This window comes from Ictidomys tridecemlineatus, chromosome 4, assembly GCF_052094955.1.
Source record: "Ictidomys tridecemlineatus isolate mIctTri1 chromosome 4, mIctTri1.hap1, whole genome shotgun sequence".
Classification (NCBI taxonomy): Eukaryota; Metazoa; Chordata; class Mammalia; order Rodentia; family Sciuridae; genus Ictidomys; species Ictidomys tridecemlineatus.
In genome coordinates, this window is record NC_135480.1 from 210004080 (window position 1) to 210030782 (window position 26703).

A 26703-nucleotide genomic window follows, 5' to 3' on the forward strand; every position below is an offset into this window, starting at 1 on the left:
TCTACCTCATATGTCATTGTGGAGAACTGGCCTCTAACCACGAGGAGTGAGGCCTCGATGGACCAAGGACCCTGGCACCTGCTGTGACGTAGACACTCACAGTGATGACATCCAGAATGCTGAGGAGGCTGTGGACGCTGTCTCCTGCCAACACTTCTTTGACTACCACCTCAGTGCCATCCTGTGCAGGAAGAGGAGAGAAAGTCTTGGTTCACAGGGTACCCACTAGGGCATTGAGAGGCCCAGCTAGGACCAGCGAGGCTTGCCTGGCCTCTATCTCCAAGTTGCATCAAAAAGTGGGCACCTTAGGGGCTGGGGTTGTGGCTCAGCAGTAGAGTGCTTGCCTAGCATAGGTGAGGCCCTGGGTTTGATCTCAGCACCAGATAAAAATAAATAAATTTTAAAAAGCAAAGTGGGCATCTTAGATGAAAGGCATAGACTGGCTGGAGTCAGTGGAAGCAGAGGGTTCATAAGGTTGAAACAAGGAAAAAAAGAGGAGGGATGAAATGGATGAAGAAACTCTACTGAACCCAGCCACAGCTCAAGGTCATGACCTATCCTCACTGGGCATATTTGGGTGAAATTTCACAAATCTAAGCTGGTTTTCTGGACTAATTACAAGGGCTATGAAGAATAAATTTAGTTACTATCAGTAAAAACTATGGAATTCTAACATAATTTCTACTAGGCAAAATAACAACAACAACAAAAAAAAAAACATGCAACCTAGTGATTAAATATACAAAGCTCATCTCAGCTTGGCCCAGCAAAGTCCCTTCTGAAGTCGTCCACATCTGGCACTGGTCACCCTCATGAGTCCCTCACATCCAGGTCAAGGGCCATAGAGAGGTGGCTCCAGTCCTTCTGGGAGGCCCCTAGCACATCAGACCAGGAGTCTGTTTATCAGCTGGGTGGCCAGGTGCCCTAGGATTTGCTGGCTCTGACCCTTGGAGACTGGAAAAACCCAAGCCCATCCTTTCTATCTAACCTATCAAGCCCAGCCATTGACTAACCTACAAACGTAAGAATCAACAATCCTGACCAGAAAGGACAGTGTGGGAACTATCTTGGGACCACTGCCCACTCTCAGAACAAGGGCAGGTGGGAACCAATGGGACTACAGGTTCTGCAAGGTCAGGGGCAGCCATTACATAAGGTCTAGGACTCCCTAAGCATTCTTTACACAGCGGCATGTGATGGGGAAGCCTAGGTCAGACAACACCAGGAAAAAATACTGACACCACACTCTCAGAAAGCAACACAACAAAAAGAACCAGGGAGAGTGCAACCAGAAATCCTGCCCCAGCAACTGCCCTCTGAAGGACAGACTGGGCACCAGCAAGGCACAAATATTTAGCTCCTAGGTGAAAAACACCTTAAATGGGAAAAGGGATCAAGTGATCATGACATATCAACATAATTACTTATCTATCAAATCATTAATAGAAGTGTTCTGAGGACCTGGAAGAAAAACTTTTAATGTTTAAAGTATACCAATATTTTAACAGAAACAAAACCATTGCTAAGACCAGCTGAGAGACAAGTGCATTATGGGAAAGAATACACAGGGTCCACAGCAGCTGTTTGGTTGTAGGGAGAAAGGTGTGCCTTCTCCCCAAAGAGTTACAGTTTAAATCTTTTTTTTAAATTTTTTTGTAGTTGTAGAAGAACAGAATGTCTTTATTTGTTAATTTTTACATGGTGCTGAGGATCAAACCCAGCACCTCATGCATGCTAGGCAAGTGCTTTGCCACTGAGCTACAGCCCCAGCCCTATAGTTTAAATCTTATACTAACTTTCTGATGTGGAGCTGACAAACAGCTGGGTGGAGGCACAGTATTCCCAGCCCTGTCCTGCAGGCCCCTGGCCCTGGACTCACAGCGTCCTGGATGCAGACTTCCAGCCGCCCATCCTGCACCACGTAGATGCTGGTGTCTGGCTCTCCTGGCCGAAAGATGTGCTCCCCCTCATGCAGCTGCACAAAGACCATGTGTTTGCACAGCTCCAGGAACAGTGGCTTCTCAAAGTGGCCTAGGACCCTGTAATGAGCAGAATGCACTGTGGACACCCACCCTGGGAAGGCGGGGTGAGGGATGTGCTTTGAAAGAGGCTCAAGAGGACACAGGCCATTGTCCTCACTTGCATGAGAGCTAGGGTTGCAGATCTATTGCTGACCCAGATCAACCTGCCCATGTTGAATGGCAGACTGGCATCACTGTCAAACAGAATTTTAAACTTCTGAGACTCCCATCAGCTCAAAGAACTTCTGGGGCTATGACTATGAATATGAGACAGACACAAAAACAACCAAAGGCCAAGGTGCCCTCTTGGGATAGGGTGCTGGTACCAGAAAGAGGAAAGGTACTCAGGGTCAGATGCTCAGATGTGCAGCTTTTGATCCCTCCACACGCTTCCTGTGCTTACTCTGAGTTTACCACTGAAAATGGAGACACTAAGAACAGGTGAGGAGGCGAGGGGACCATGAGGCCCTGCTACTGGAGCAGCCTGACCCAGCAACCGACCACTCCAGGGCAAAGAGACCAGCAGTCGCAGGAAGAAGTCTGGCTTGCCAATATCTTCTGATACAACAAAGCCAAGACAGAGATGGCTGCAGGGAGAAGCATATTGAGGGAATGCCCATGCTATGGCAAGTCCTCCTGCGCTCATCACTCTCTTACCGAACATTTTTCAGCATGTACAGAACTTCTGATGGCAGATGAGAATTCTTCACATCAAACTCTGTGAGATCAGCCTCCAACAGCGAAGGTGGGGGCTCCTTCGGCTGCAGGGTGGGGTATTCCTTCTTGAAACGTAGAATTCTAAGAAGCAGAGACACATTTACCTTGAGCAAGAACAGAAGAATTAAAAACCAATGCCCTCAGTGCTCCTCTGATGTGGAAGGAGCACAGCACTAGTGAGGATTCCAACAGGCTTGCAGTACCCATTAGGAGGAAGTTCCCAGTACCTCTTGGCCAAAGATAGCACCTTAGTTCTCTTCCTGGCCCGCTGCCGGGGTGCTGCTGTGTTCCCCACAAGTGTGTGGGGGAGTGTGGTCACCTGTAGGACAAACAGATGTGTTACACACCCTGTTAACAGGCAGACCTGAGCACTCAGGGGCCAGACCTCAGGAATTGCCCATGGATGGCCTACCATACTGCTCTCAGCTTCCAGGGCCATCTGCAACAATCCCCGCCCCCCCACCTCTTGGCTCCTTGAGGGAAGGGAATGCCAGACTCAGGGGACACACACAGCCCCACATAACCACGGGATGCCCTTGATGTCCTCAAGCAGCCAAACTGTCAGAGCTCCGTGGCTCCACACCTGTTGGCTTCTGTAGAACTGCGACAGGGTGTGAGACGTGGCAGGATTAGCACAGGCAAACAAGGGTTCAACCTAGACTGCTTATCTCCAGGTTGGAGCTCCTTAACTACTAACTCCTATACCCCAACACAGGAGGAATACCCTGGGCGTGGCCCGGAGAGGGTTTGTGGTGAAATTGCCTGAGCTAAAATAAAAGTGCAGCACTGGCCAGGTGCTGGAAATACAGGTGCTAGAAGATAAACTATGTTCTTGCCTGTCCTGTCCCCCAGACACCCCTCAGTACTTAGAAGGTTCCAGAACCACAAGAGACACTTTTCAGTGTTTTTCCATAGGCCATCAGGAAACTTGGCTCCCCAGCCCCAGAGGATTGGATCTTTGCTCAGCTTAACCTCCTGAGTCCTTGTAGAGACCACCCATCTGAGGGTAGGTGTATGGCCCTCTATGCCCCCTGACTTGCCCCTAGAAATATTTCTGGAAAGCAGCTGTCTCTCCTCACTTCATGCTGACAGAAACTTGCACTTCAGATTGTCAAGGGCAGAGAGCCTCCTGTCCTTGCACTGGTCAAAGCAAGATAACTGCTTCAAATCAAACACCCACCCTACTCCAGCCCTCCGGACCAGGTGGTTTGAGGTCAACAAGGCCAGGGATATTTCCAATAAAATGTATTTGGTTTAGTCAGGGAAAGCAGAAAATATTTAGCATGACTTATGACACCCCCCAAAATCCTGTGCCCAGCAGCAAGGGTCATGGAGCCCTAAGCAGCATACTCCCAGAGTGCAGGAACCAGAAGCTTAAGGAACCTGGGGAGTAGTGGTCCCCACTCCCCAGGGTGCTTTTCAGGAAAGAACCAAGGTACCACCCAGGGCTATGAGCAAATTACCTTCCTCATGATCTTCCGACCATAAAACATCACTTTGTCCCGCTTTCGGAACCTGTACTGAGGAGTGGGGTGCACTTGTCCTGCAAGGAGAGGGAAGGGACACTATGAAGTGGGAAAGCCCCCATCCTGGGCATGGCCCTGAGAGGGTTTATGGTGAAATTGCCTGAGCTAAAATAAAAGTGCAGCACTGGCCAGGGGCTAGAAATATAGGTGCTAGAAGATAAACTGTGTTCTTGCCTGTCCTGTCCCCCAGCCACCCCTCAGACATCAGTGCCTGTCTCAGATCACAGAGGAATCTCATTTCTTCTCACTAGATCCTTGCTTAGGAAAGGGAGGCAGAAAAGGCTCTGCAAAGACTGGAAACCACAGCCTGAACCTGGATTCCAACAAAACCACACCCCTAGAGTCCAAATGCCCATAGGACATGGACACACACCCACACACATACGAGCCCTGTCCCTCCCCCTAGAGCCACAGTACAAACCAAGATACTTACGGAATCGGTTAACCCTTCTGTATACAAAAAAGACAGCAATACTGACAAAGGCTAGTGCCAGGAGGGCTCCAATTGCAATCCCGATCAGCTGGGTAGACAGGACAAAGTGCACCCATCAGCAAGGCTGACCACAGCTACCAGTTGGCCCAACCAGGTCCATCCCCAGGAAAGCCTGTGATTACCATGGTGGACTGTGAATGCTCCTCCATGAACTGCAGCCCCCAGGAACGCAGGGCAGTGCCTATACAGAAGCCAGCCTGGAGAGGAAAGCAGCACTCAGGTTGAACAGACAAATGGCCTGGATTCCCAGCCTGGGCCTGGTCAGGGAGCAAGAGTGGAGTTGGAAGGTAGGGAGGAAGTTAGCACCTCTGGAGATTCCAGAGAGAAGTGACCTTGCCAGAGCTGCTGAGGTCCTCTGGGCCTGCCTCCAAAGACAGATAGGGAGCAACCTGTCTTCCTCAGACACTGGGATACACAGGAAGGGTTGCTGACAGCAAATGCCCTGTACATCACTAACACACCTGAATCCTGGGCTCTCATCCTTGAGATGTAAGCACAGGAAAGCAAGCCCCAGCCACAGGGCAGGCCAAGATCATCTCTTAGTGCCCTATGGAAGCCAAATAACTGCTGTGCACAGAAACCCTGAGAAGGTGGGTGGTTGCTAAGGCCTGTATTCTGTTTAGTTCCAGCTGCTCAGAAGGCCAAAGAAGGAAGATCACTTGAGCCCAGGAGTTCAAGATCACCCTGGAAAGCATAAAAAGATGACGGAAGGAAGGAAGGAAGGAAGGAAGGAAGGAAGGAAGGAAGGGAGGGAGGAAGGGAGGGAGGGAGGGAGGGAGGGAGGGAGGGAGGAAGGGAGAGGGAGGAAAGGAAGGAAAGAGAGAGAGAGAGAGAGAGAGAGAGAGAGAGAGAAGAAAGAAACAAACAAACTAATTAACTAAACTCTGAAGAGCCCTCTGGATTTGGGGGACATCTAATATCAGTTCACATGCCAAAGAGGAAAGAGCAGAGACATCTCCCTGCTGTATCTGAGAAGGGCACTGACAAGAACTTCAGAAATTCAGAGAAGGCTGGCTGGCTCCCAAAGCCTAAGATGGGCCCAAGAAACCAGCCAGACATGCAGCCACTCTCCATTCTCCTGCACCCACCCTGCTCCCAAGCAGCCAGGAGCTAGGTGGGGAAGGGCAGGCCACCTACTAATCCTTTCCAGTTTCTACTCAAGTGCCATGGACCAAAGCCCCAACCTTCAGAGAAACAGGTCTCAGATACAACAGTCATGCCAGAAAAGCCAAGGAGGGCAGGAAGCAAAGCGTTTCCCGAGGTGGGGTGTAGCCTAAGGGACTTGGCCAATGGGTAGAGAGACCAGAGGTGGGGCTGCGGGAGCTTGGGACCAACAGGCGCCTGGCAAAGCGTCTCTAAGGCAAAATTCTGCATCAAGACCAGAGTGAGAGATTCAGAAAGCTCATCCCTGTGCACTTGGTGCAGGAGGCAGGTTCAGTCATCAGTCTGAGTGAGGACACCCTCTGAGAAATGCACTGGCAGGTGTTCTCATCATTATGTGAATGTCACAGGGTGTGCACATACAAACTAAGAGAGCACTGAACTCACCAGGCAAAACAATTCTATCGCATACTGTCGTACGCATGGCCTTCTGTTGGCTGAAACACCCTTGTGCTGCATGTGACTGTGCACACAGTGCACCTCTTGCTTTAGGATTGAGGTACCCAGTGTCTCTCCTTCTTTGTCCCCACTCAGCTCTCGGGAGCTTATTGGTTGGGGAGCATAAGGGCACCCCACCACTCCCTCCACTGATCTGAGTGTGCCCCTCTGAAGTCTGGGGCAGTCAGATTATCCAAGCAAAGGTCTAACCTACTTATATTGCCTGCAATGATGGAGTGTCTCTAGCTTTCTGCTGCTTAATGAATTTACTTTTCTGGCTCATGAACAAAAAAGCCTTTGGGATATGGCTGTAGTGCTGGACTGAAAAAAGACCCTAAGCAAAGCAAGCAGGCAAAGTCTCAAGCGAAACAGGACCTGAAGGGATGAAAAGATGGTCTCAAATGTCATCCAACAGCCACATGCAACTGCCCATACTGTGAAAGCCTGGCTATGTAGCAACCAGTGTGAGCTCTGGCAAGGCAACTGACCCCAGTCAGAGTCCTCAGGCTTCAGGAAGCCCAGGCAGAGGAGGGAGGCAGAGAACCCTTCTCTAGGTGGAGAAGTTCCTGAGTGGGGGTTCTAAGGAAAGGACTCTCACCAGATATCTGGTATACCAACCTCTGAGCAGACATCCTCCTCTTCCCGCATGACTGTAAGCAGAGCAAAGGGTGAGGAGACAGGTTGAGGAAACACTCTACTAGCGCCTTCCCCACTACTTTCAGAATCAAATCACATTCTCACTGGAAGGAAACACCTCTGCACCTTTGTTCTCCTGAAAAGAAGCTGTTTTTCAGAAGCTTCTGCTGTCTCACTGCGGCTTCCTTCTCCTGTAAACAGCCCTCACGTGGCCCAAGGGGAACTCACAACAGCAGCCAAGCCACTGGCTCTACTCCCAGAACTCAGCGGAAGAGTCTGGACAGCACAGCCAGGGTCTGGAGAGGCCGTGTGGGGTAGGCTCAACACTGGCTGGGGACAGGGGTATTATGGGGTGGCTGTTCAAGGAGGGGTGAGTGTGTGGGGCACAGGGTATGGCTGGTGTAAGTGTGGCTCTGGAGGAACTAGGATGATCCAGCGGGGGAGGGGCGCGACCGGGAGGGCACCAGCCGGGTACAGCAACTGCTGGGAAGGGGTGTGGCCGGAAAGGACAGCAGTAGGGAGGGTCATGGCCTGGGGATGCAACCGCCGGAAAAGGCAGTAGTCCTGGAGGGGACGTGACCCGGAAGGGCAGTGTCCGTGAAGGGGTCATCCGGCGCGGGGGATGCATCAAGAGGAGCAAATGACCAGGACACCTCGGGGCCGTCAGAATAGGGGGGAGGCGACGGGGAAGCGGAGCTGGAGTAACAGGGTGGGTTTTCCGGGCCCCGAAGTGATGAACCTGGGGACCAAGAGGGCCTGACTCCCTCGGTCAGAAGGGAGAGGCGCAGGCGGCCCGTCACTGGACCGCCCCTCTGCTACAGGTCCGAGCCGCGGCCGCCGAGGGACGGAAGGGCCCGCGTTCCCTAACCCTCCGACGATTCCCGAGGAACAGCCCCTCCTTAACAGTAGTGTACATGTGCCCAGGACACCTCGGGCCCGTTCAGGACAACGTAGAGTCCTCAGGGACTACCTCGGGGTCCCGAGGAAAACGAAGGGTCAACAGGGGCCACTTCGGAGCCGCGCCGGTGGCTGTAGGCACCGAGCCCGGCGCCTGCCTGCGCGCGCCCTACCCACCACAGGGGTGGGCCTGGACCCCCACTTCCGGGCGCGCCTGTTGACTCCCCGGGTCCCAAGCTCCCGCAGCCCCGCCTCTGGTCTCTCCACCCATTGGCCAAGTCCCTTAGGCTACGCCCCCCCTCGGGAAACTACGGCTGCGCGTCGGATACGGCAGCGGCCAATCGGGGCTGCTCTTGTTGCAGGGCGCTTGATCCGCCGTCGGTCGGAAGTACGGCGAGATCGCAGTCGGGTTGTGTAGCTCTGGTCCCCCAGCACTTGTTTTGGCTCAGGCCGGGGGCTAGTTGCCCGAACTGTCGCAGGCAGAGTGGGAGCGCGAGGCCGAGCTCAAGAGCCGCCAGCTCAGGTCGGTCCGTCCGTTTCCAGGGGGTGCTGCGTCCTTTCCGCCCGCGGGGTCTGTTTCCGGTTCCTCTCCAGTCCCCGGGTGTGGGGTCCGGGCCCTCTACGCCCGCGGGGACAGGGGTATTATGGGGTGGCTGTTCAAGGAGGATCCGACCTGGATCCTCTACCCCTCGGGGTTGAGTCCAGGTTTTCCACCACACGGTCCGGGGTCTTCTCAGCCATCCTCGGTGCTGACCTTTCAAAGCTGTTTCCTGCAGGGAACGTCATGGGTTTCCTGACCGCAGTGACTCAAGGCTTGGTGCGGGGAGCAGACAGGATGAGCAAGTGGACCAGTAAACGAGGGCCGCGCACCTTTAACAAGGGACGGGGCGCCAAGGGCACAGGCATCCGTGCCTCAGGCTGGAAGTTTGTGCAGATAAAGGAAAAGGTCCCAGAATTTGTTGTCCCAGACTTGACTGGCTTCAAGCTCAAGCCCTATGTGAACTACCGAGCTCCTGCAGGCACAGACACACCACTGACTGCCAAAGCACTCTTCCTGGAAACAGTTGCACCTGCTATCCAAAAGGACTTTAAAGAAGGCACTTTCAGTCCTGACAACCTGGAAAAGTACGGCTTTGAGCCCACACAGGAGGGCAAGCTCTTCCAGCTATATCCCAAGAATTTCCCACGTTAGAAAGTAGATTGCCTTGGAACTAGAGGCTGCTCTGACCCAGCTTGTGATCTTGAGTTCCTGGAGGAGTATGGGGCAGTTTCTCCATCCTGTTTCTATTAAAAGCGTGCTACTTGGGCTGGGACTGAAGCTCAGTGGTAGAGCACTTGCCTAGCATGTGTGAGGCACTGGGTTTGGTCCTAGCACCATGTCAAAAAAAAAAAAAAATTGTGTCTATCTACAACTTAAAAAAAAAGTGTTACCCTGTGCAGTGTGTGGTTGGCATCAGGTGGTGGAATGTGTGCTGCATAACAGAGTCCATGCAACTTTAGAAGTCAGGTTTGTGCTCATCACTCAGCCCATACCAGTAAAAATTTATAAGGCTGCATGAACCAGATAAAGCTGGTGAATTCACCCCCAAAATCAAAACTATCATGTTCCTTTTGGGATCCCAAGCAATTGGTCGGGTGAAAATAACTGCCTCCTTGGGGAAACCTAAAGATGAAGCCACATGCAAACTGGTGTCAAACTGGGCTCTGTTGACTAGTCTCTCTCCTCTGCTGAGTTAGGCCTTCAGATCTGTTTCATTTAAGATTTAGCTGAACCATACATGTTCTAAAACCTCACGTGGAAGGTGTTGAATTTCCGTCTTGGAAATGGCGGGAACCTTCTGTACAACCTCCTGAATCTCCTGTGACGCCCCCTTCTGTTCCTCCTGTGACGCCCCCTTCTGTTCCTCCTGTGATGGGTTTTGCCACCCCTGTGGTGTCTTCCCCTGAACATGTCTAGTACTCTATCCAGCTGTGGATTGAGATAAGGGCTGCCGCTAGGCTACAGTTGCCTTAGCAACTGGGTGTGACTACACCGCACCCACCACGCCCAGCGTGCCAAAGTGCCGGGTCTAGTATTACCCGGCACTTTGGCACAGGCACGCTCCACTATGGCACAGGCTTTAATTGAGCAGAAAAAGCTGAAAAGCCAGCCTAAGAGGAGATGGTGCTTTACCATTAATAATCCCACAGAAGCAGATCGAACTCAGGGGAACTCAACCACTGAGCCACATCCCCAGCCCTATGTTGTATTTTGTTTAGAGACAGGGTCTCAGTTTTTTTAGTGCCTCACTTTTGCTGAGGTCAGCTTTGAACTTGCAATCCTCTAGCCTCAATCTCCCAAAATGTTGGGATTACAGGTGTTCGTCATTGCACCAGGCACATGAAATCTCTTTACACAAACTCTAAATTGGCAGCAACTGGGTGTGGCTCACCTGTAATCCCAGTGACTTGGAAGGCTTTGAGGCAGGAGAATCCTAAATTCAAGGCCCACCTTAGCAATTTAGTGAGACTGTAAGCAACTAATACCCTGTCTCAAAATGAAAAATAAAATGGGCTAGAGATGTAACTCAATGGCAAAGTGCCCTTGGGTTCAGTCTGTGGTACCAAAAAAAAAAAAAAAAAAACAATAAATTGGCCACCAACAGGGATTGTTCCTTTTAAGGTAGAAAAATGTGTCATGACCACTTTGGTTTTTGCTGGCATATGGGGGTGTGCCACCAAAACATAAGGCTAGCTGGGCACAGTGGTCCATGCTTATAATCCCAACAGCTTGGGAGGCTGAGGTTGGAGGACAGTGACTCCAAAACTAATCTCAGCAAAAGTGAGGTCCTGGGGCTACAGTTGTGGCTCAGTGGTAGAATGCTCGCCTAGCTCAGATGAGGCACTGGGTTTGATCTTCAGCACCACATAAAAATAAAGGGATTGTGTCTACTTACAACTAAATATTAAAGGTGGGCGTGGTGGCATATGCCTGTAATCCCAGTAGCTTGGGAGGCTGAGACAGGAGGATAGCAAGTTCAAAGCCAGCCTCAGCAACTGCAAGGTCCTATGCAACTCAGTGAGTCTCTCGTCTCTAAATAAAATTCAAAATAGGGCTAGGGAGTGGCTCAGTGCCCTTGAGTTCAATCCCTGGTACTGCCCCTACCCCAAAAAAAAAAGTAGGAGATGACAGTTTAGGACATGGAAGCTGATCTGTTTATTGCCACTAAGAGGAAATGATTAGTGACGCCGACTGTCGCTTTATTTTTTTTTTTTAATTTCTTCAGTTGTAGTTGGACACAATATCTTTATTATATGTGGTGCTGAGGATTGAACCCAGGGCCTCACATGTGGTGAGCACTCTACCACTGAGCCACAACCTCAGTCCCCATTGTCACTTTATAACCAACGTGGCTCAGAATGTACACACATCTTCTCCCCTCTTCACCTTTCATTCTACCATGTGATCGGAGGATTGTTCCCCCTCTGTGGTGCCAGGGATTGAGCTCAAGGGTACTCTACCACTAAGCCATTCCCCCAACTTTCTTTTTTCCCTCTTTTATATGAGGTCTCACGAAATTACTCAAGCTGGCTTTCAATTTGTGATCCTGAGTCATTGGGATTATAAGCATGTGCGTAGCCTTCTCATGTTCTAAAATTACTTCCAGGCCAGGAATATAACTCAGTGCTAGAGTACTGGCCTGTTAGGGGCAAGGCCCTGGGTTTGTGCCTCAGTACAAGTTTCTGAGTTTTAAAATTACTTTTTTTTTTTTTTTTTTGATAACTGAGGATTGAACCTGAGGTGCTTAACCACTGAGCCATATTCTCAGCCCTTTTTACCATTTTATTTAGAGACAGGTTCTCACTGAGTTGCTAAGTTGCTGAGCCTGGCTTTGAACTCCCAATCCTCCTGCCTCAGCCTCCCAAACTACTGGGATTACAGGCATGTACCACCATGCCTGGAATATAATTACTTTTTTTAAAAAAATATTTTTTAGTTGTAGTTGAACATAATACCTTTATTTTTTTATTTGTTTATTATGTGATGCTGAGGATCAAACCCAGAGCCTCGCACATGCTAGGCAAGTGCTCTGCTGCTGAGCCACAACCCCAGCCCATATAATTACTTTTGATGTGATAAAGTAACTTTTCCCCAAAAACAGATTCATTTAATCAATACAAATGCTTAAACACATATGAAGGGCTGAGCTCAAACTACCAGAGAAACTATGAGTTTTGGAGATGGAAAACCCCAATCACTGCCAGACATCATGCAGTGGCCCAGCAGGAAGGACTGTAACTCCTGAAGTCGCTCCTGGTGTAGCTGGGAAGGGTCTTAGTGACCTCATGCTCAGCTGGCCTCCCACTTCCAGAGGTGAAGAACATGGTCATAAAAGGAGCAGGTGGCCAGGAGGCTGGAATCCAAGTTCATCCCTTCTGGGTAGGAGCTGTAGTCATAGTTCTGGCTGCCACTCTTCCTGTCCAGTAGAGAAGCCTTTGGCTGGGATCTGGCATGGCCCTCCCCGTCGTCGTCGTCTACCATAGCTTGAAGGGAGGTTGCTGGTGATGTATTTACAAGCTTTAGGCCGTAGGCCCAGTCTGCCAGTCTGGCTCCCACTTCGCTGAGAGGAAAGGAGGAGGAGGGAATAGGCTGCAGGGAACGGGCGAGGAGCCAGGACCAGTCGGCCCCATATACCAGTGAGTTGGGCAGCGTGTGGGATGCCATGACCACCACTTCCTGCTTCTCTGGAGCAAGACAGAACAGGAACCACAGTGTTACTTGGAGCTGATCGTCCCTACTGACAGCCCCATCTACCCTCAAAGGGAAGTTTCAGAGCAGTCAGCGTGTCTGTAGAGAAACCATCAGGATGAACCTCAGAGAGGAACAGCCAGGGCTACAGAACCACATGCGTAGGTGCCTTCTCCTAACTGGAGAGTCCAACAAAAGCTGCTCTGGGGGTTGCCCCACTGAAGGCTTAAAGCAGGTGGGTGTGGTGGTGCACACCCCGGGGGGATGAGGCAGGATCACAAGTGTGAGGCTAGCCTAAGCAACTAGCAAAACCTTCAAAATTGAAAAGGGAGGGAGCCAGGTGCAGTGTCATATGCCTGTAATCCTAGCAAGGCAGGAGGATTCCAAGTTTGAAGACAGCCTGGGCAACTTAGCCAACACCCTGTCTGAAAATAAAAAGAATTGGGGGTGTAGCTCAGTGGTAACACCCCTGGGTTGGATCCCCAACACGGGGTGTTTGGGGGGGGGGGGTAATGAAAAGCAAAGGTTAAAGGAAAAATGAGCCAACCAAATGGGAAGAGACAAGGCAAAGGGGACTGTGTGCTGGGTACAGAGGCCAGAAAGGCCATGGCATGTGCAAGGAACTGCAAGTGAAGGGCCCTGGCCGCACTATGCTAGTGGTAACTTACGGCCAAAGCTCCACAGCAAGCAGACTGTGCATTCCCTAGGAAGGTCCATATGAAGTTTATTTATGATTTCCTTCCAAGCTGTTCCTAGGGCAGCTTGGAGGGTGGGGCAGGGCTGGGAAGAGGCCAACAGTGTTCCCACAGTGCACAGCCATGGTGGCATGGAAGAGGATTACCTCTAGAGAAAGGAAGGAAGTGTGGCCAAATGGGAACAGGTCCACAGCCCAGGAGAAGGCCACACCAATAAGAGCAGCTGTAAGAACCTGAAGAATGGAGCTAAGGTGCCCACTGGGAAAACTGCCAGCCATCACTCAGGCTTCTAGTCAGCTTAGATGTTAAGTCACAACTCAGAAAGTGCCATTGCCACTACCTTTGATGTACAGGGAGTTATAGTGCACAGTGATGTGCTCCAGAAGCATAATGAACACTGAAGGAAGGCCAGGACGGCACTACAGCCCAGGGCCTTCACAGGGCAGAGGTGGCTCCAGAGAGCAAACACAGTGGCAGGGCCCTTGGGCAATGATATGGGCTGACCTTGGGGAGAACACTCCCAGGAGGCTGTCCCAGAGACCTCCCCTCCCCTGGGCAGTAAGGACCCCCACCCCAACAGCCCTCATCCAGCAAACATAGCACCAGTTCCTGGCAAAATCACCTTCTACAGATTCAGAATAAGCTGTGCCCTCAGAGAGCTAGTAAAGGAATGGACAGAGACACCTTTTAGGGGCAAGTGCCACCAAGAACAGTGCAGGGGAGGGACCAGTGTGGTGAGAGTGCTCTGCAATTTAAATTCACTAAGCATTCATGTCCAGAAAAGGGGGCTCCACCAGGCAGGAAATAATGAAACAGTTAACATTCAAAACTGTGAACCACAAACATCTCCCAGAACAGCCAACAACGTAATGACAAAATCAACCTGGAATACTGAAGTCTGAGACAGACCCCTAGTGAAATCATTCAGCTTGAAGGATTAAGAAAAAAACTGAATACAGTGGCAAGGTAGAAACCACCCACATGTCAGCAGACAAATGTGTGAACAGCCTTTAAGAAGTTCTGGCTCCTGATGCAAAGGATGAATCCAGAAAAGTTCAGAAGCCAAGTGAAAGAGTTTATGAAAGGCCTGATCCTTCTGACCCCACTGAGTCAAGTACCTACAGCAGGCAATCAGACAAGCAGAGAGCAGCTGGTGGGAGTCACAAGATGAGCAGTGGCCATGGCTATGCAATGTTCATTTAAAATGGCTGGGCTGCAGTGGGGGCTCAGCAGGAAAGCGCTGGCCCAGTATGCACAGGAGGCTCTAGGTCCCATCCCCAGGACGGTTAGGAGGAAAAAAAAAAAAAAAGTTAAAGTGGCATATTTTATGTTATACCATTTAAAATTTTTATTAAAAGCAGTTTTTTAAAAAACTGCTTTTTTTCCCCTCCAATCAGGAAAAAGCAAACTACTTACAGCAGCCATCAGACTCCTAAAGCAGCAAGCCAAGCAATGCAGGAATATATATTTTCAAAAGATTCAAGCAAAGAAAGTGAGTCAAAATCTTACCAGCAGTCTTCCCTTCAAGAATCAAGGCTACACAAAGAAGCAAAGAGCCTTCCAGGAGCACCACCCCAAGCCTTTCTGAAAAGGCTACCCAAACTAACTCTGCCCACAAAGACCACAAGCTGCCAGCCCTTATCAGGGCAGGCACTGAGAGTCCTCCACCATGAACTGAGATGGAGAAAAAGTAGGTGAAGCAAAGAAGGAAAAACACTAGCGCACACGTGCCAGGTCCTGGGATCCCCAGCACTGCAAGAAATATGCATCTTTATATGATGATGTAAAAGTGTGTTGAATAGGGGAAAAAAGCCACTAAAAATGGGAAGAGCAGTGGGAGGCAGAATAAACTCAGTGCTGTTTTGTGGGTGGCAGGAAGGAGGACCAACTCGTGTAACGCGTAACGTGGCCAGCCTGTTTGGAAAAGGATCCAGAGGCATTCAGAGCTCATTAGAATATCAGCATGAAGACAGCACCACAAGAGCACAACTCCCCTAAACACTTAGAACAACAGAGAGGAGCAGAGCCAGCAGGTCACAGAGAAACAAGCAGTGAGTATGCCAATGACACCCAAAGTGGCAGCGACTTGAGAGGTGAAGAGTGGGTATCAGAGCAGCCTAGCTGCCAGTGTGCACAGCCAGCCACCCATGCAGACAAGCACCACACTGTACTCACAGCAAGGCCAGCTCCATGCCACCTGGAAGAAACACACCTCCAGTGAAGTGAGGCAGAGCCCTCGGCAGGGAGCCAAAGACTGGGCTGAGCCCTGATGGTGGCTGAGACCCGATCCAGGACATGCTGAACCTGGAAGACCTCAAGTGTAAGGCCAGCCTCAGCAACTCAGTGAGGCCCTAAGCAATTTAGGAGACACCTTGTCTCAAAATTAAAAAGGGCTGGGATGTACTCAGTGGTTAAGCACCCCTAGGTTCAATCCCTGGCACCTTCCTCCCCCCAAAAAAAAAGAAAAAGAAAAGCAAACTCCCAAAATTGTTAAATATGATTAGATTTTGTTTAAAAAAAAATCTTTTACATGGAGAAAAAATACCTCAATGGCAAAATCAAGAACAGAGACAAATTTCTAACCCATTCCACAGTTAGAGCTAAAATCCTCAGTAGGTTGAAAAAAAAAAGAAAGAAAAAGAAAAACTCTAAAACTGAGAGGTAAAAAAGATTAGAAACCAGAGGAAAAAGGAAACAAAACACATACAAAGATTATTCAAGGACCAAAATTACAAAACCAGTCCTTCAACATAAGAAAAATGTACAATTTCACTTGCAATTGGAGACATGAAATTTTGAACTACTGAGATGACATTTCTCACCGTCAGATGATAAAGGTCCCAAAGTTGGCTGTCTGCAAGATGGCAGTGCTTGGTAAAACCCAGCTTGTATCCAACCTCTGACTCTGCCATCTCCCTCTGGGGGCAACCCTAAAACCCTTCTCCCATGAAACAGCTTGAGCAAGAGGAGGTGCACTAGAAGATGAGTGCCCTGTGAGGTGCTGGAGCAACCTAAGCCCACTCAGAGCTGGAAGGCCATGTGCAGTGCACCAGGGGCCACGTGGAGGGCACCAAGACCTAAAGTGTGTTCTGCTGAGTGGGATGGAGCCTGGGCCTCAAACACAAGGCAGGCCTCTATCACTGAGCCACACCCCCAGGCCCCCAGGCTGGTCTCAGCCTCCTGAGTGCTGGGACTAGATAGACACTGCCAATGCACCTATCTTTTATTCTTTTATATATTTTTACTTATAGATGGACAAAATACCTTTATTTTATTTTTATGTGGTGCCTCACACATGCCAACAACAGAGAAGAGCAGAGCCAGCAGGTCACGAGAAATAAGCAGTGAGCCAAAGCCCCAGCCCCCTGCTTGATGACATTTTTAAAAGAAGTAAGTAAAGAACAAAGGTGGTGTAGGAGGGTGCATTGGCCTCGCCTGTGATCCCAGCTACTCAGGAGCCTCAGGCAGGAAGATCACAAGCAGGTCAGCCTGGGCAACAGTGAGATCCTATCTTCAAATAAAACAAAAAGTGCTGGAGTTGCAGCTCTGTGGTAGAGTACCTCCCTAGCATGTGTGAGGCCCTTGGTTCAATCCCAGGACCACCCTCAACACACACAAAAGCATACATAAAATGCTATGTTCCACATTATAAGAGTGGAAAAATAAGAAAAAAAAATGCTTATTTTTGCAAAAAGACACAATTATAACCATAAACTAATAACACTGCTTACCTATAAGAAGTGAATAGAAAAAGGAAAAGGGAAAGAAGAGGAAAAGAGACTCTCTGGAGCATACTTTTTGTCTAGTTTTAACTTCTAGAACATTGCTAATGTGTTTATGCACTTGAAAGAAAAATAATAAAATGAAGATAAAGAAAACATCCTTTAACCTCTAATCCCAGCAGCTTGGGATGCTGAGGCAAAAGGATCACAAATTCAAGGCAAGCCTGAGCAACTTACTAAGGCCCTGTCTCAAAATAAAAACTGGGTGTGGTAGCACACACCTGTCATCCCAGTGGGAGACTGAGGCAAGAGGATTACAGATTCAAGACCAGCCTCAGCAACTTAGAAAAGCCCTATCTCAAATTAAAAACATAAAAAAGAGCTACAGGGGCTGGGGATGTGGCTCAAGCGGTAGCGCGCTCGCCTAGCATGCGTGCGGCCCGGGTTCGATCCTCAGCAGCACCACATACCAACAAAGATGTTGTGTCCGCCAAGAACTAAGAAAAAATGAATAAATGTTAAAATTCTCTCTCTCTCTCTGTCCCCCTCTGTCTCTCACTCTCTCTTTAAAAAAAAAAAAAAAAGAGCTACAGATGTGGCTCAGTGGTTAAGGAACTCTTGGTTCAATCCCCAGAACCAAAAAATAAAATAATATCAAATAATAATAAATTAAATTAAGTTTCAAAAAGATCTGGACTCAAGTGATAAAGTACCTCTGGGTTCAAGCCCTAGTACCAAAAAAGTTACCAGACATATAGGACACTGTAATGCTAGAAGAGTCAGCACATGAGGAAGATACGAGAATTATAAACATACATAACCTAAAACAAAGCCTCAGACCACACGCGGTGGCACACACCTATAATCCTAGAAACTTGGGAAGCTAAGGCAGGAGTATTGCAAGTTCAAAGTCAGCCCCAGCAATTCAGCGAGACCCTGTCTCAAAAAAAAAGAGCTAGGGATGGGGATGTGGCTCAGTGGTACAGTGCTTTGCTAGCGTGAAGCCAAGTTTAATCCCTAGTGAGACACACACAATCATAACATATAAACAAAGCCCCAAAACACATGAAGCAAAAATCGACAGAAATAGGCGACACACTCTGCTGAAGTACACTGACCACTCCCCAGGACAACCCATAAATTAAAAGAAAATCCACAATGCTTTCTTCAGTAAGAAAATAGGTACACCTCACAGAAATGTTTAACAGGCTACTGAAACGACTTAATGGTCAAAAGGAATCAGGGAGAACAGGCACGGTGGCATACTCCCATAATCCCAGGGGCTTGGGAAGCTGAGGCAAAAGCGATGCCCTAAGCAACTCAGTGAGACACTGTTTCTAAATAAAATACAAAACAGGGCTGGGGACGTGAGTCAGTGTTTGAGTGCCCCCTGAGTTCAATCCCTGGTATTAAAAAAAAAAAAAAAAAAGAATCAGGGAAATGAGGAAGTACCTGCAGAGCAGTATAAGGAAAGGTTCAACAAACCAAAATGTACAGATGGGCAAGAACAGGCTCAGGAGGACAAGTGGCACTGTGGGTGCCCCCATCACTAAGATGACCTTAAGCCTCAGGGCACAACAGAAACAGTGAGGAGAGACAGGAAGAGGAGCTGCGGGGGAGAAGGGCAAGCTACAGAGCCAGGTCTTGAGTATGGCTATGCAGGCTACGAGCCTGCCTGGGAGTAAATGGAGGAGGCAGGGGTACAGGGTAGCACCCTAGGGACGATGACCAAGTGGCATAAGCCAGGATGGTCTGCCTGCTCCTTCTGGGGCAGAAGCCCCTGCTTTTAGGCAGGGAGGGGAGGTAGGGGAGGTCACAGCTGAGTGAGGAGGGGAAAGGGGCCCTGCGGCTTGAGAAGGGCACAAGAACAAAGAGGCCAGGCAGAGGTGTTGTGAGAAAGGGAAAGAGTTTTCAGCACATATGGGACTGAGATAACAGGGTCAAGCTGTTCACCAGAAGGAAAAACGGAGGAGGTGTGCCATATAGACGTGAGGGTGTCAGACAGTAAACCTCCTGGGCACGGTCCTGGTGGGGTCAGAGGAACCAGGTGCTGAACCTGCAGTCCTGCACAGGCAGTGAGGGGCAGCAGTAAGAGCTGGTGTAGTCTGGGATCATGCAGAGGTTGGGGAGGAGACTGGCAGGTTCCCACTCACCTGTGGTCTTCTGGCAACTCAGGATCCTGAAGCCACTGTGCATGCAGGCCACCAGGAGCAGGTGGTGGTGGAACGGGTGCCACTTGAGCCTCCACACGCCACCCTGCACAGGCACATCTGCCCACGGCTGCTTCATGCTCCGTGTGTCCCACAGCAACACGTGCTCATCATAGCTAGAACCAGGCAACCAGTGACCTCACTTCTCCAAGGGAAGAGGGCAGCAGCAGGGAACACCTCCCAGGAGACCCACCCCACTCATCCCTGGAGGACAAAGGCCCCTGACCCAACCTTGCACTGTGGCTTGAGGGTGGGCAGACTGCGCGCCACAATACCCAGGTGGAAAGGTGGGAAATGCAAGGCCCCCATGACCTCACTTGCACTCACCTTCCTGTGGCCAGGATGTGCTCCCGATGGGGACTGCTCTGGATGCTACACACACCCATGGAGTGTCTGCAGGGAAAGAGTGCTCCTGAGCAAGGGATGGTGGGGGCAAGGAAGGCCTATGGGCAATGGTTGGGGAGGGAATGCATGTGAGTTGCCCCCTGGCCAATTACCTATTGCTGGTGAGGATGGACACAGCAGGCATCCTGGTGTCCCAGCCTTTGAGAAGGCCATCATCCCCCCCTGTGTGGACAAAAGCAACATATCAGCAGAGGACCTGGTGATGGGGATGGCCACTTCTCAGGGAGGAATCTGTGAAGCCTTGGTGACTGTCCTGCATGGTTTCAGGCTACCACTGAGGCAGAAGCACTGCTGCCTCTGATGTGCTGTGCAATTTCCTCATTTATTATACATCGTACTTTGTATCTTCCATCTTTCCCACTCAACAGAAGCACAGTGAAAGCAGGGACTTCGGTCTGTTTTGTTCACTGATGACCCTATCATCCAGTACAGAGCCTCGCACATCTTAAGTGCTCAGTAAATATTGGTTGAATGATGGGGTTGGGGTTGTGGCTCAGAGGTAGAGCACTCACCTAACATGCGTGAAGCACTGGGTTTAATCCTCAGCACCACATAAAAATAAAAATATTGTGTCATCTATAACTAAAAAATAAACATAAAAAAGTATATTGGTTGAATGATTGAATTAGTCCTGAACTATTAGGTCATTGTCCCCTCCCACACCCCCTGCTCTGAATTAGCTAAGCCCCAAGGCAGAGGAACTAATCCAAGATGGAGAGAACTAAAAAAAAAAGAATTTTGGTCTCAGAACTGTTCAAGGATATGATACATATAACACAGATAAGGACTCTCCCTCAGGAAAACTGAACGCGAAGCATATCATCCTAAGTGGGATGAGCAAAGGGTACCATGACAACAGCAGTGCAGGACCAGGCCTGACCTGGTTGGTGAGGCTGGGTGTCCTACACGGGCTTCTTCAAAGACTTTAAGCTGAGCATGCCAGAAAAGTGGAAGCAATCTCTGGAAGAAACACTGTGATGAAACATCAAGACCCAGAGAGAAAATGGAACATTTCAGGAGAGATGATGAAGCACACAGATACCTCATTCAGAATAGAGAAGAGAGATAAGCACCAGCCAGATAACACAAGGTCTTGGGAAAACTGATTAGATTAAGTATTTTGGGTTAAGTGTTTTGATTAAGTATTTTGGATTTTATCCTAAAAGAAATGGGAACTGCAAAGGGGACGATTTGTAAGATGTGATAAGGTCTTTATGTTTTTTATGATTTTGACCTAGGAAGGGACAGAATGGATGTTAGGCCATCACTTGTGCTCTGCTGCAGACAGCTAGATGAGACCACAGCCTGCACAGTTCTGCCAGGAAAAGAGCAAAAGGTGGCCAATTCCAAGGGATGCTCAAAAGATAAAATCACAGCTGGAGTTGTGGCTCAGTGGTAGCACACTTGCTTGCATGGCATGTGTGAGGCCCTGGGTTGGACCCTCAGCACCACATAAAAATAAATAAAATAAAGATATTGTATCCATCTGCAACCAAAAATAAGAAAGATAAAACTAGTTAGGACTGGGACTCTCGGGAGGTGAGGAGCACAGGAGTTGGTAATGGCTTACTGGTTTCAGATCAGAACCCAAAGACCATCCCCCTCAACAGATGCTAGGGAGGAGAGGTCGGATGTAATGAGCTCAGTTCTAGGTAGCAGAAACATCTTGCCTGCCAGCAAGAAAAATGGATTGAGCTCAGAATAAAAAGCAATAAAAATGTGGTTGCTTCTGAGAAAACAGTAATTGAGGCAAGGAAAGCAAAGACAGAGAGTGAGAAAAGGATCCAGACATGCCAGATGAAACCAACCCTTCTGTGCGGAAGAAGAGGAGCAAAGCAGAAAGGAGGGCTATCCCAGAGACACCGGAGAGGTGCACAGCAGAGGGTGAGGCATGGCAAATGTGCAGGGAGACTGCCCAGCGAGGCTGGGAGCACTAGGCTGAGAGCTACGGACCAGTAAAGACCTGGGCCAGAGAGTTAGTGGAGGAGGCTGTGCAGTTTCTGACAGCCTAAAAGAACTGCCCTGCACTGCACTGCACTGCACTGCACCAGGACTGCAGCCACTGCTACCAGCCAGGTGGAGCTCAGAAACCAGAACAGGTCTTTTCTTGTGTACTTTGTTCTGTTCTTCAGAGCCCAACTCTTCCACGCTCCCTCGAATTACCCCTTGGGAGAAGCTACCCAAATGCCGAGTTCTATCAATTTGTCTTTCCCACATCAGCATCCCAAAGTACAAATCACTCAAAAAGACAAAGAAGTCACCCTATTCCTCTCATATTTCCTTTTCTTTTGGAAGGTGAGCTATACCCAGAAAGGAGAGACCTGAAACCCAACACGACAAAGTCAACAGATATCAAGCAAGAAACGGGACTCAGAGAGGATTTGGTACTGAGTGCCATGGAGGCAGGACAGCTCCACAGGTACCTGCTCCACCCAAGACTTGTGATGCCCGAAGCCTGCTAAGGAACAGGAAGTGGCACCAGTGCCAGCTGCTGTCCCAGAAGACACTCTCCACACAATGCCCTCAGGAGTCCAGCACACCCAGCACTTTGGCCCTGGGCCAAGCCTCATACCCTCCCTCCCTCCCTCCCAAGTCTCCTGTCAGAGGCAAGTGGGTCAAGACCCTGTGCAGAAACACTGACCTGAATATACCACTTCTGTCTGCCAGTAATTGAAAGCAGCGATCCAGGCCTCAAAGTGATGGGCCTGCCAGGAGGCGACATGCTGTAGCCCAGGCCCCGATTCATTCACCTTCAGGAAATGCAGCTGCCCCTTGGAGTTGCTGCTGATGATTTTCAAGGGCTGGTCACTGGCCCTAAACATGTAGAACCGATGGAGAAGCCCAATGAGCACACTCTCCACCCTCTTCTGGTTCACAACCAAGTCCCAGGTGAGGTTCTCCAAAGCTCTGGCATATGGACACACCTCAAGGCTTGCTTGGGTATCTGCCATTGGGTAATCACAGAAACCAGTGTTGCATTCTCTGAGGAAAACTTTATTGCCATTTATCCAAGATGGAATGATTTTTTTTAAAATTAGGATTGGTAGTGATGTTCCCAAATACAGGGAATCAAGGCTCAAAACTCTCTCTGGCCTGAAAATAGGAAATTCAATTATCAGAGGAATGACTTGAGGACTTCCTGGCACTTACCTTCCGGATTTCCCAGTGGACCAATCCAGGGACAAGGCCAGGCACTGCTCCTCCAGGATGACACTGGACACTGGCTGCAACAGGCTGCTGCTCTTCTACTGGAAAGAAAGGAACTCCCCTGTCCAGGCAAACATGCTCCCTTGCGCCCTCCCATGGAAACACAGCCATCAGCTACTGGTACACAGTTACACAAGACTGGAACACCTGCTACGAGCCAGGCACAGGAAGGGACTGAGGATGCTGGAGCTCACACCTCGAGATGTCTCCACACTCTTGACCCGGGGCATGGTCTCTTAGCCACCTGGACACTCAAGCACATCTGCTGTCTCCACGCTCAAGAACCATGCCTGACACATACTCTGCACCATCCCAGGCCTCCTAAGGTCCTGGCAACTCTGTCCCAAGAGGCAGGGACAATAAGAGCTTTCCTCTGCTTTTCATTTCAGAAGACATAACAGCCATTAAAATGCTACTTCTCACTAGATATAGTGGCACACACCTGCCATCCCAGCAACTCAGGAGGCTGAGGCAGGAAAATCACAAGTTCAAAGCCAGCCTCAGCATCTTAGCAAGGCCCTAAGCAACTTAGTGAGACCCTGTCTCTAAATGAAAATTAAAAAGGTCTGGAGATGTGACTCAGTGTTTAAGTGCACCTCGGTTCAATTCCCAATACCAAATTTAATTAAAAATGTTAGTTCTCTTGTCTAAGATTTATGTGAGTTTCTTTTTTTGAGAAAGGCCCTTGCTAGGTTATACAAACTGTTCTTAAATCCCTGAATGCAAGCAATCTTCCCACCTCAGGTTCCCATGTACCTGGGACTGTAGGAACGTGCCATCATGTGTGGCTGTGTGAGTGCGAGTATCTAAACAGCCCCTTCAGGAAGCCCTTAGCAGGCTACTGCACTACAGTCCTGTCTTGGGTGTATGTGCTCCCGCCTGGAACATGGTCCCTGGGCCCAGTCTTCCTCAGACATTCTTCCCCTCATTTCTAGGACCAGCTCCTGCTGAGCAGGTCAGAAACAAGGCCCTGAGTTATCACAAATCAACGCCAGCTGGGCTTCTGCTCTGGTCCCACTGCAGCACCTGCATGGGGGTATGTTCCTTCCTCCCATAGGCAGAGAGTGTAGGCTGTGGACTGTTGGTGTCATTCCACATGACATCTACCGTCTCCCTCTTCCTACAACAATCATTAAATCATTTTGCAAACCACGGCACTGGATCACCGTAAACCACTTAGAAAACCTCATGTGGGGCTCACACACTCTCCCAAATGTTTTTACCTGGGAAAGTCACCATTATTCTTAGTCCCAGTATCAACCCAAGGCATGCTTACCCAGCTTTCCTTACAGAACCCTCAGATCTACTGTGTGTGAACAACCTGTCACTTCAGCCCTTCTGCTGAGCCACTAAGGTAATAACCTCCTCTCACCAGACCCCTGTCCAATTTAAAAGTGACCCCATGGCTTCTTACAACACTGATGACACAGTCCAGCATTAAAGGAACCATTCTAGGAAAGCATCTGCACAGGCACAGCCCCCTCCCAACCCCCTCCAGTCTCCTCCCCCCACAAAGCCTGGCCTGTCACTGACCTCAGATACCCCCAGGCGGAGCAACTGTATAGATCCACTGGCATCTGCCAAGCCCAAGAGCGCTGAGCCGGCCACTGGGATGTGGCACCTGGAGAGAACTCACACATGAGAACACAGGACACACACCAGAAGAGAGGGACATTGTGCTTTCCAGTAATTTATTATTTAAATTTCAAATCTCTAACCAAGCTAGAGCTTATAATCCTGCTCCCATACAAAAAGTTTCCCAGCTCATAAAATCACAATTCTCATTGCTTACTAGGCTGATTCTGACTCTGGGAATGGGAAACTGATAGGGAGATAGCCCAAGAAAAGTGCCTGCCACATGCCCATTGGCAGGTGGAACGACACAGAAGCAGCTACCTGATGAAGATGCCAAAGCATGGGACTCCATGATTAGGTGAGCAGAGGCTCAGGACCAATTCCAGATCAGGTGGGGTTGCTATCAAAGTCATACCATTTCATGTCCAGGATTGCAGCAGTATCTCTTCTTTGGACCTCAGCCAGAGAGGAAGTAGAGTTGTCCTCATTGAAACTGTACAGGTAGAGACGACCTAAACGGACGTGAGGCTCCTCAATCTCCAGTCCACCCTACAAAATATGCACATTCTCTGATTACCCCCAACAGATGTCAAGAACACAAGATTTGGGAAACCGGATCCACTACGAAAGGTAGACCAAGACTGGCAAAGCGGCCCTCTGCCTGGAAGCAGAGTCCTTAATTTCCTGAGTGGGTCAAGTGTCTCTTCTGGCATGTGATCAATAAGTAGGTGAACTCTCCCCACCCAGCATGGGCCTATATGGACCAACAGGACCCAGCATGGCTAGGTTAACTGCGCTGGGAGTCCTGACCTGGTCCGCCCTCACTTCTCAGCAGCCAGTTCCGTTCTCAGAGATCCCTTCCAGAGGGCAGGCATCATCCTAACAGGTACTCTTATCTTTACTGCAGATTCCAACAGTGTGCCTGGGCTGTGCCACTCACGAATCTGAGTGGTTTTCTGGAGGCTAGTGGCCGCCTCCCGCCCCGCACACCTTGGACCCGGACGCGGCATCCGGCCTGCGCAGCTGGTAGGTGCCACAGGCTAGTAAGTGTCGGCAGCCCTCCAGCGGGCACCACTCCACGCTGTCCGCGGTGAACTCGGTGTCCACGGCCTGCAGCACCCGCGCACAGCGGCCCGCCATCTAGCCCCGAAAGATGCGAGACACATGAGGCGAGGACGCAAGCACACTCGCTCAAGCGCAGCCTCTGCCAACTCCTTCCGGGGCAGTACTTCCGGCCGCCTGAAGCCACCGGGGTGCTGCGCCCCCTGTAGGCAGGCGGACCGCGGCGAGAACCCGGTGCAAGGCGCGCCTCACGTTGAGCTGGGCGATGCCGCCCCTCGGCGGGCGGGAGGGGTAGCCTGGCGCTGAACAGCGGAGGGAGGCAGCAGTTTGGTAAGGAGAGTAATGTGACCCTTAGTGGGAGGCTGAGTAGCTGCTGAAGCTGCTCAAGAAAATCCCTGAACCCAAAGACTCAGGAAGGCAAGTCAGGGACATTGGGTTGTAAGAATCCTGCCCAGACACACATGAGGCTCGGAATGTGGCCTTTGGAAATAGGATCTTTACAAAGATCAAGTTAAAATGAGGTCCTTAGGGTGGGCCCTGATGCAGTATAACAGTTGTCTATGGAAAAGAAAACGTGGACACGCATTGCAGAGGAAGACCAGGCCAGGACACCCTCCCCCGGTGTGTGTGGAGGGTGTCATTTGAAGACTGTCATTGGAACTAGGCATCTACCAGACCAGGAGACTACTGGTGCTAGGAGAGGCAAGTGAAACACATCTTTCCCTAGCACCCTTGAAGGAGTGTGGTGCTGGCAGCTACTTATTCAACTTCTGGATTCCAGAACCCTGAAACAATAACCTGTTGTTTTAGTCCATTTGGTTCACAGTAGTCTGTTATGGGAGCTCCAGGCAGACACACGGAGACAAATTCACATAATATCTGGGCATCCCGCCTTGTGGCTGGGGCCTGTAGTTAGAAATCCAACTCTGAGGAACAGTTCCCAGGTCAGTTCCCAGATAGCAGTCCAACATACCACTGAGAAGGTAGGAATAAGCCCCATACCTGAACCACCTGAATTTCTCCTAGAACAGCCCAGATACATGGTTACAAGGACCAAGAAGTAAGGATCAGGGACTGGGGTTATGGCTCAGTAGTAGAGCATTTGCCTAGCACGTGAGGCACTGGATTCGATTCTTAGCACCACATATAAATAAAATATAAAGGTCCACTGAAAACTAAAAAATTTTCAAAAAGTCAGGATCACAGGGA

The 26703-nt window shown here is 49.9% G+C and overlaps 3 protein-coding genes across 23 annotated transcripts in view; 1 reads left to right on the forward strand and 2 right to left on the reverse strand.

Annotated features, from left to right (window-relative positions):
* Pnpla7 (patatin like domain 7, lysophospholipase) overlaps positions 1-8257 on the reverse strand; it is a 71402-nt gene extending 63145 nt beyond the window's left edge. For 11 of the 16 annotated variants that reach the window (XR_013438447.1, XM_078048812.1, XM_078048810.1 and 8 more), the window contains exons 1-8: positions 6975-7119; positions 4880-5014; positions 4698-4785; positions 4202-4281; positions 2966-3057; positions 2679-2819; positions 1880-2039; positions 101-181 (exon numbers count right to left, since the gene is read on the reverse strand). Coding sequence is in view for 15 of the 16 variants with exons in the window: in XM_078048812.1 (XP_077904938.1) it covers positions 101-181; positions 1880-2039; positions 2679-2819; positions 2966-3057; positions 4202-4281; positions 4698-4785; positions 4880-5014; positions 6975-7004 (807 nt within the window). In the remaining variant the exon portion in view is untranslated. Of the gene's footprint in view, positions 1-100; positions 182-1879; positions 2040-2678; positions 2820-2965; positions 3058-4201; positions 4282-4697; positions 4786-4879; positions 5015-6974; positions 7262-7962 lie in introns of those variants that run through there. The other 5 variants (XM_078048809.1, XM_078048808.1, XM_078048806.1 and 2 more) reach the window with 5 other exon arrangements.
* On the forward strand, positions 7180-9328 carry Mrpl41 (mitochondrial ribosomal protein L41). 2 transcript variants are annotated; one of them, XM_078048832.1, is made up of 2 exons: positions 7180-7306; positions 8666-9328. In XM_078048832.1, exon 2 carries the CDS (start codon positions 8674-8676, stop codon positions 9079-9081), a length of 408 nt encoding a protein of 135 aa, XP_077904958.1. In that variant the 5' UTR covers positions 7180-7306; positions 8666-8673; the 3' UTR covers positions 9082-9328. The 2 variants fall into 2 exon arrangements, with proteins under 2 accessions (XP_077904958.1, XP_005336920.1); XM_005336863.5 differs by lacking the exon at positions 7180-7306 and adding an exon at positions 8277-8412.
* Positions 9329-11872: 2544 nt separating this feature from the next.
* Positions 11873-25659, reverse strand: Dph7 (diphthamide biosynthesis 7). 5 transcript variants are annotated; one of them, XM_005336862.5, is made up of 9 exons: positions 25423-25657; positions 24848-24981; positions 24391-24478; positions 22801-22895; positions 22292-22464; positions 19743-19812; positions 19573-19638; positions 19189-19361; positions 11873-12614 (listed from the first exon to the last, which is right to left on the reverse strand). In XM_005336862.5, the coding sequence occupies exons 1-9, from the start codon at positions 25570-25572 to the stop codon at positions 12220-12222; spliced, it is 1344 nt and encodes a 447-aa protein (XP_005336919.1). In that variant the 5' UTR covers positions 25573-25657; the 3' UTR covers positions 11873-12219. The 5 variants fall into 5 exon arrangements, with proteins under 5 accessions (XP_005336919.1, XP_040142655.1, XP_040142657.1 ...); XM_040286721.2 differs by lacking the exon at positions 25423-25657 and adding an exon at positions 25243-25382; XM_078048829.1 differs by having other exon boundaries at positions 12297-12490; positions 25423-25658.
* Between the last annotated feature and the right edge of the window lie 1044 nt (positions 25660-26703).

Coding starts and splice junctions, on each gene's coding strand:
- Dph7 (XM_005336862.5), bottom strand. CDS start 25,572: ATGGCGGGCCGCTGTGCGCGGGTGCTGCAGGCCGTGGACACCGAGTTC. Junction 22,465..22,800: donor TCCACTGGGAAATCCGGAAG/GTAAGTGCCAGG, acceptor CTACATGTTTAG/GGCCAGTGACCAGCCCTTGA. Junction 19,813..22,291: donor GACAGAAGTGGTATATTCAG/GTCAGTGTTTCT, acceptor TTGTCCACACAG/GGGGGGATGATGGCCTTCTC.
- Mrpl41 (XM_078048832.1), top strand. CDS start 8,674: ATGGGTTTCCTGACCGCAGTGACTCAAGGCTTGGTGCGGGGAGCAGAC.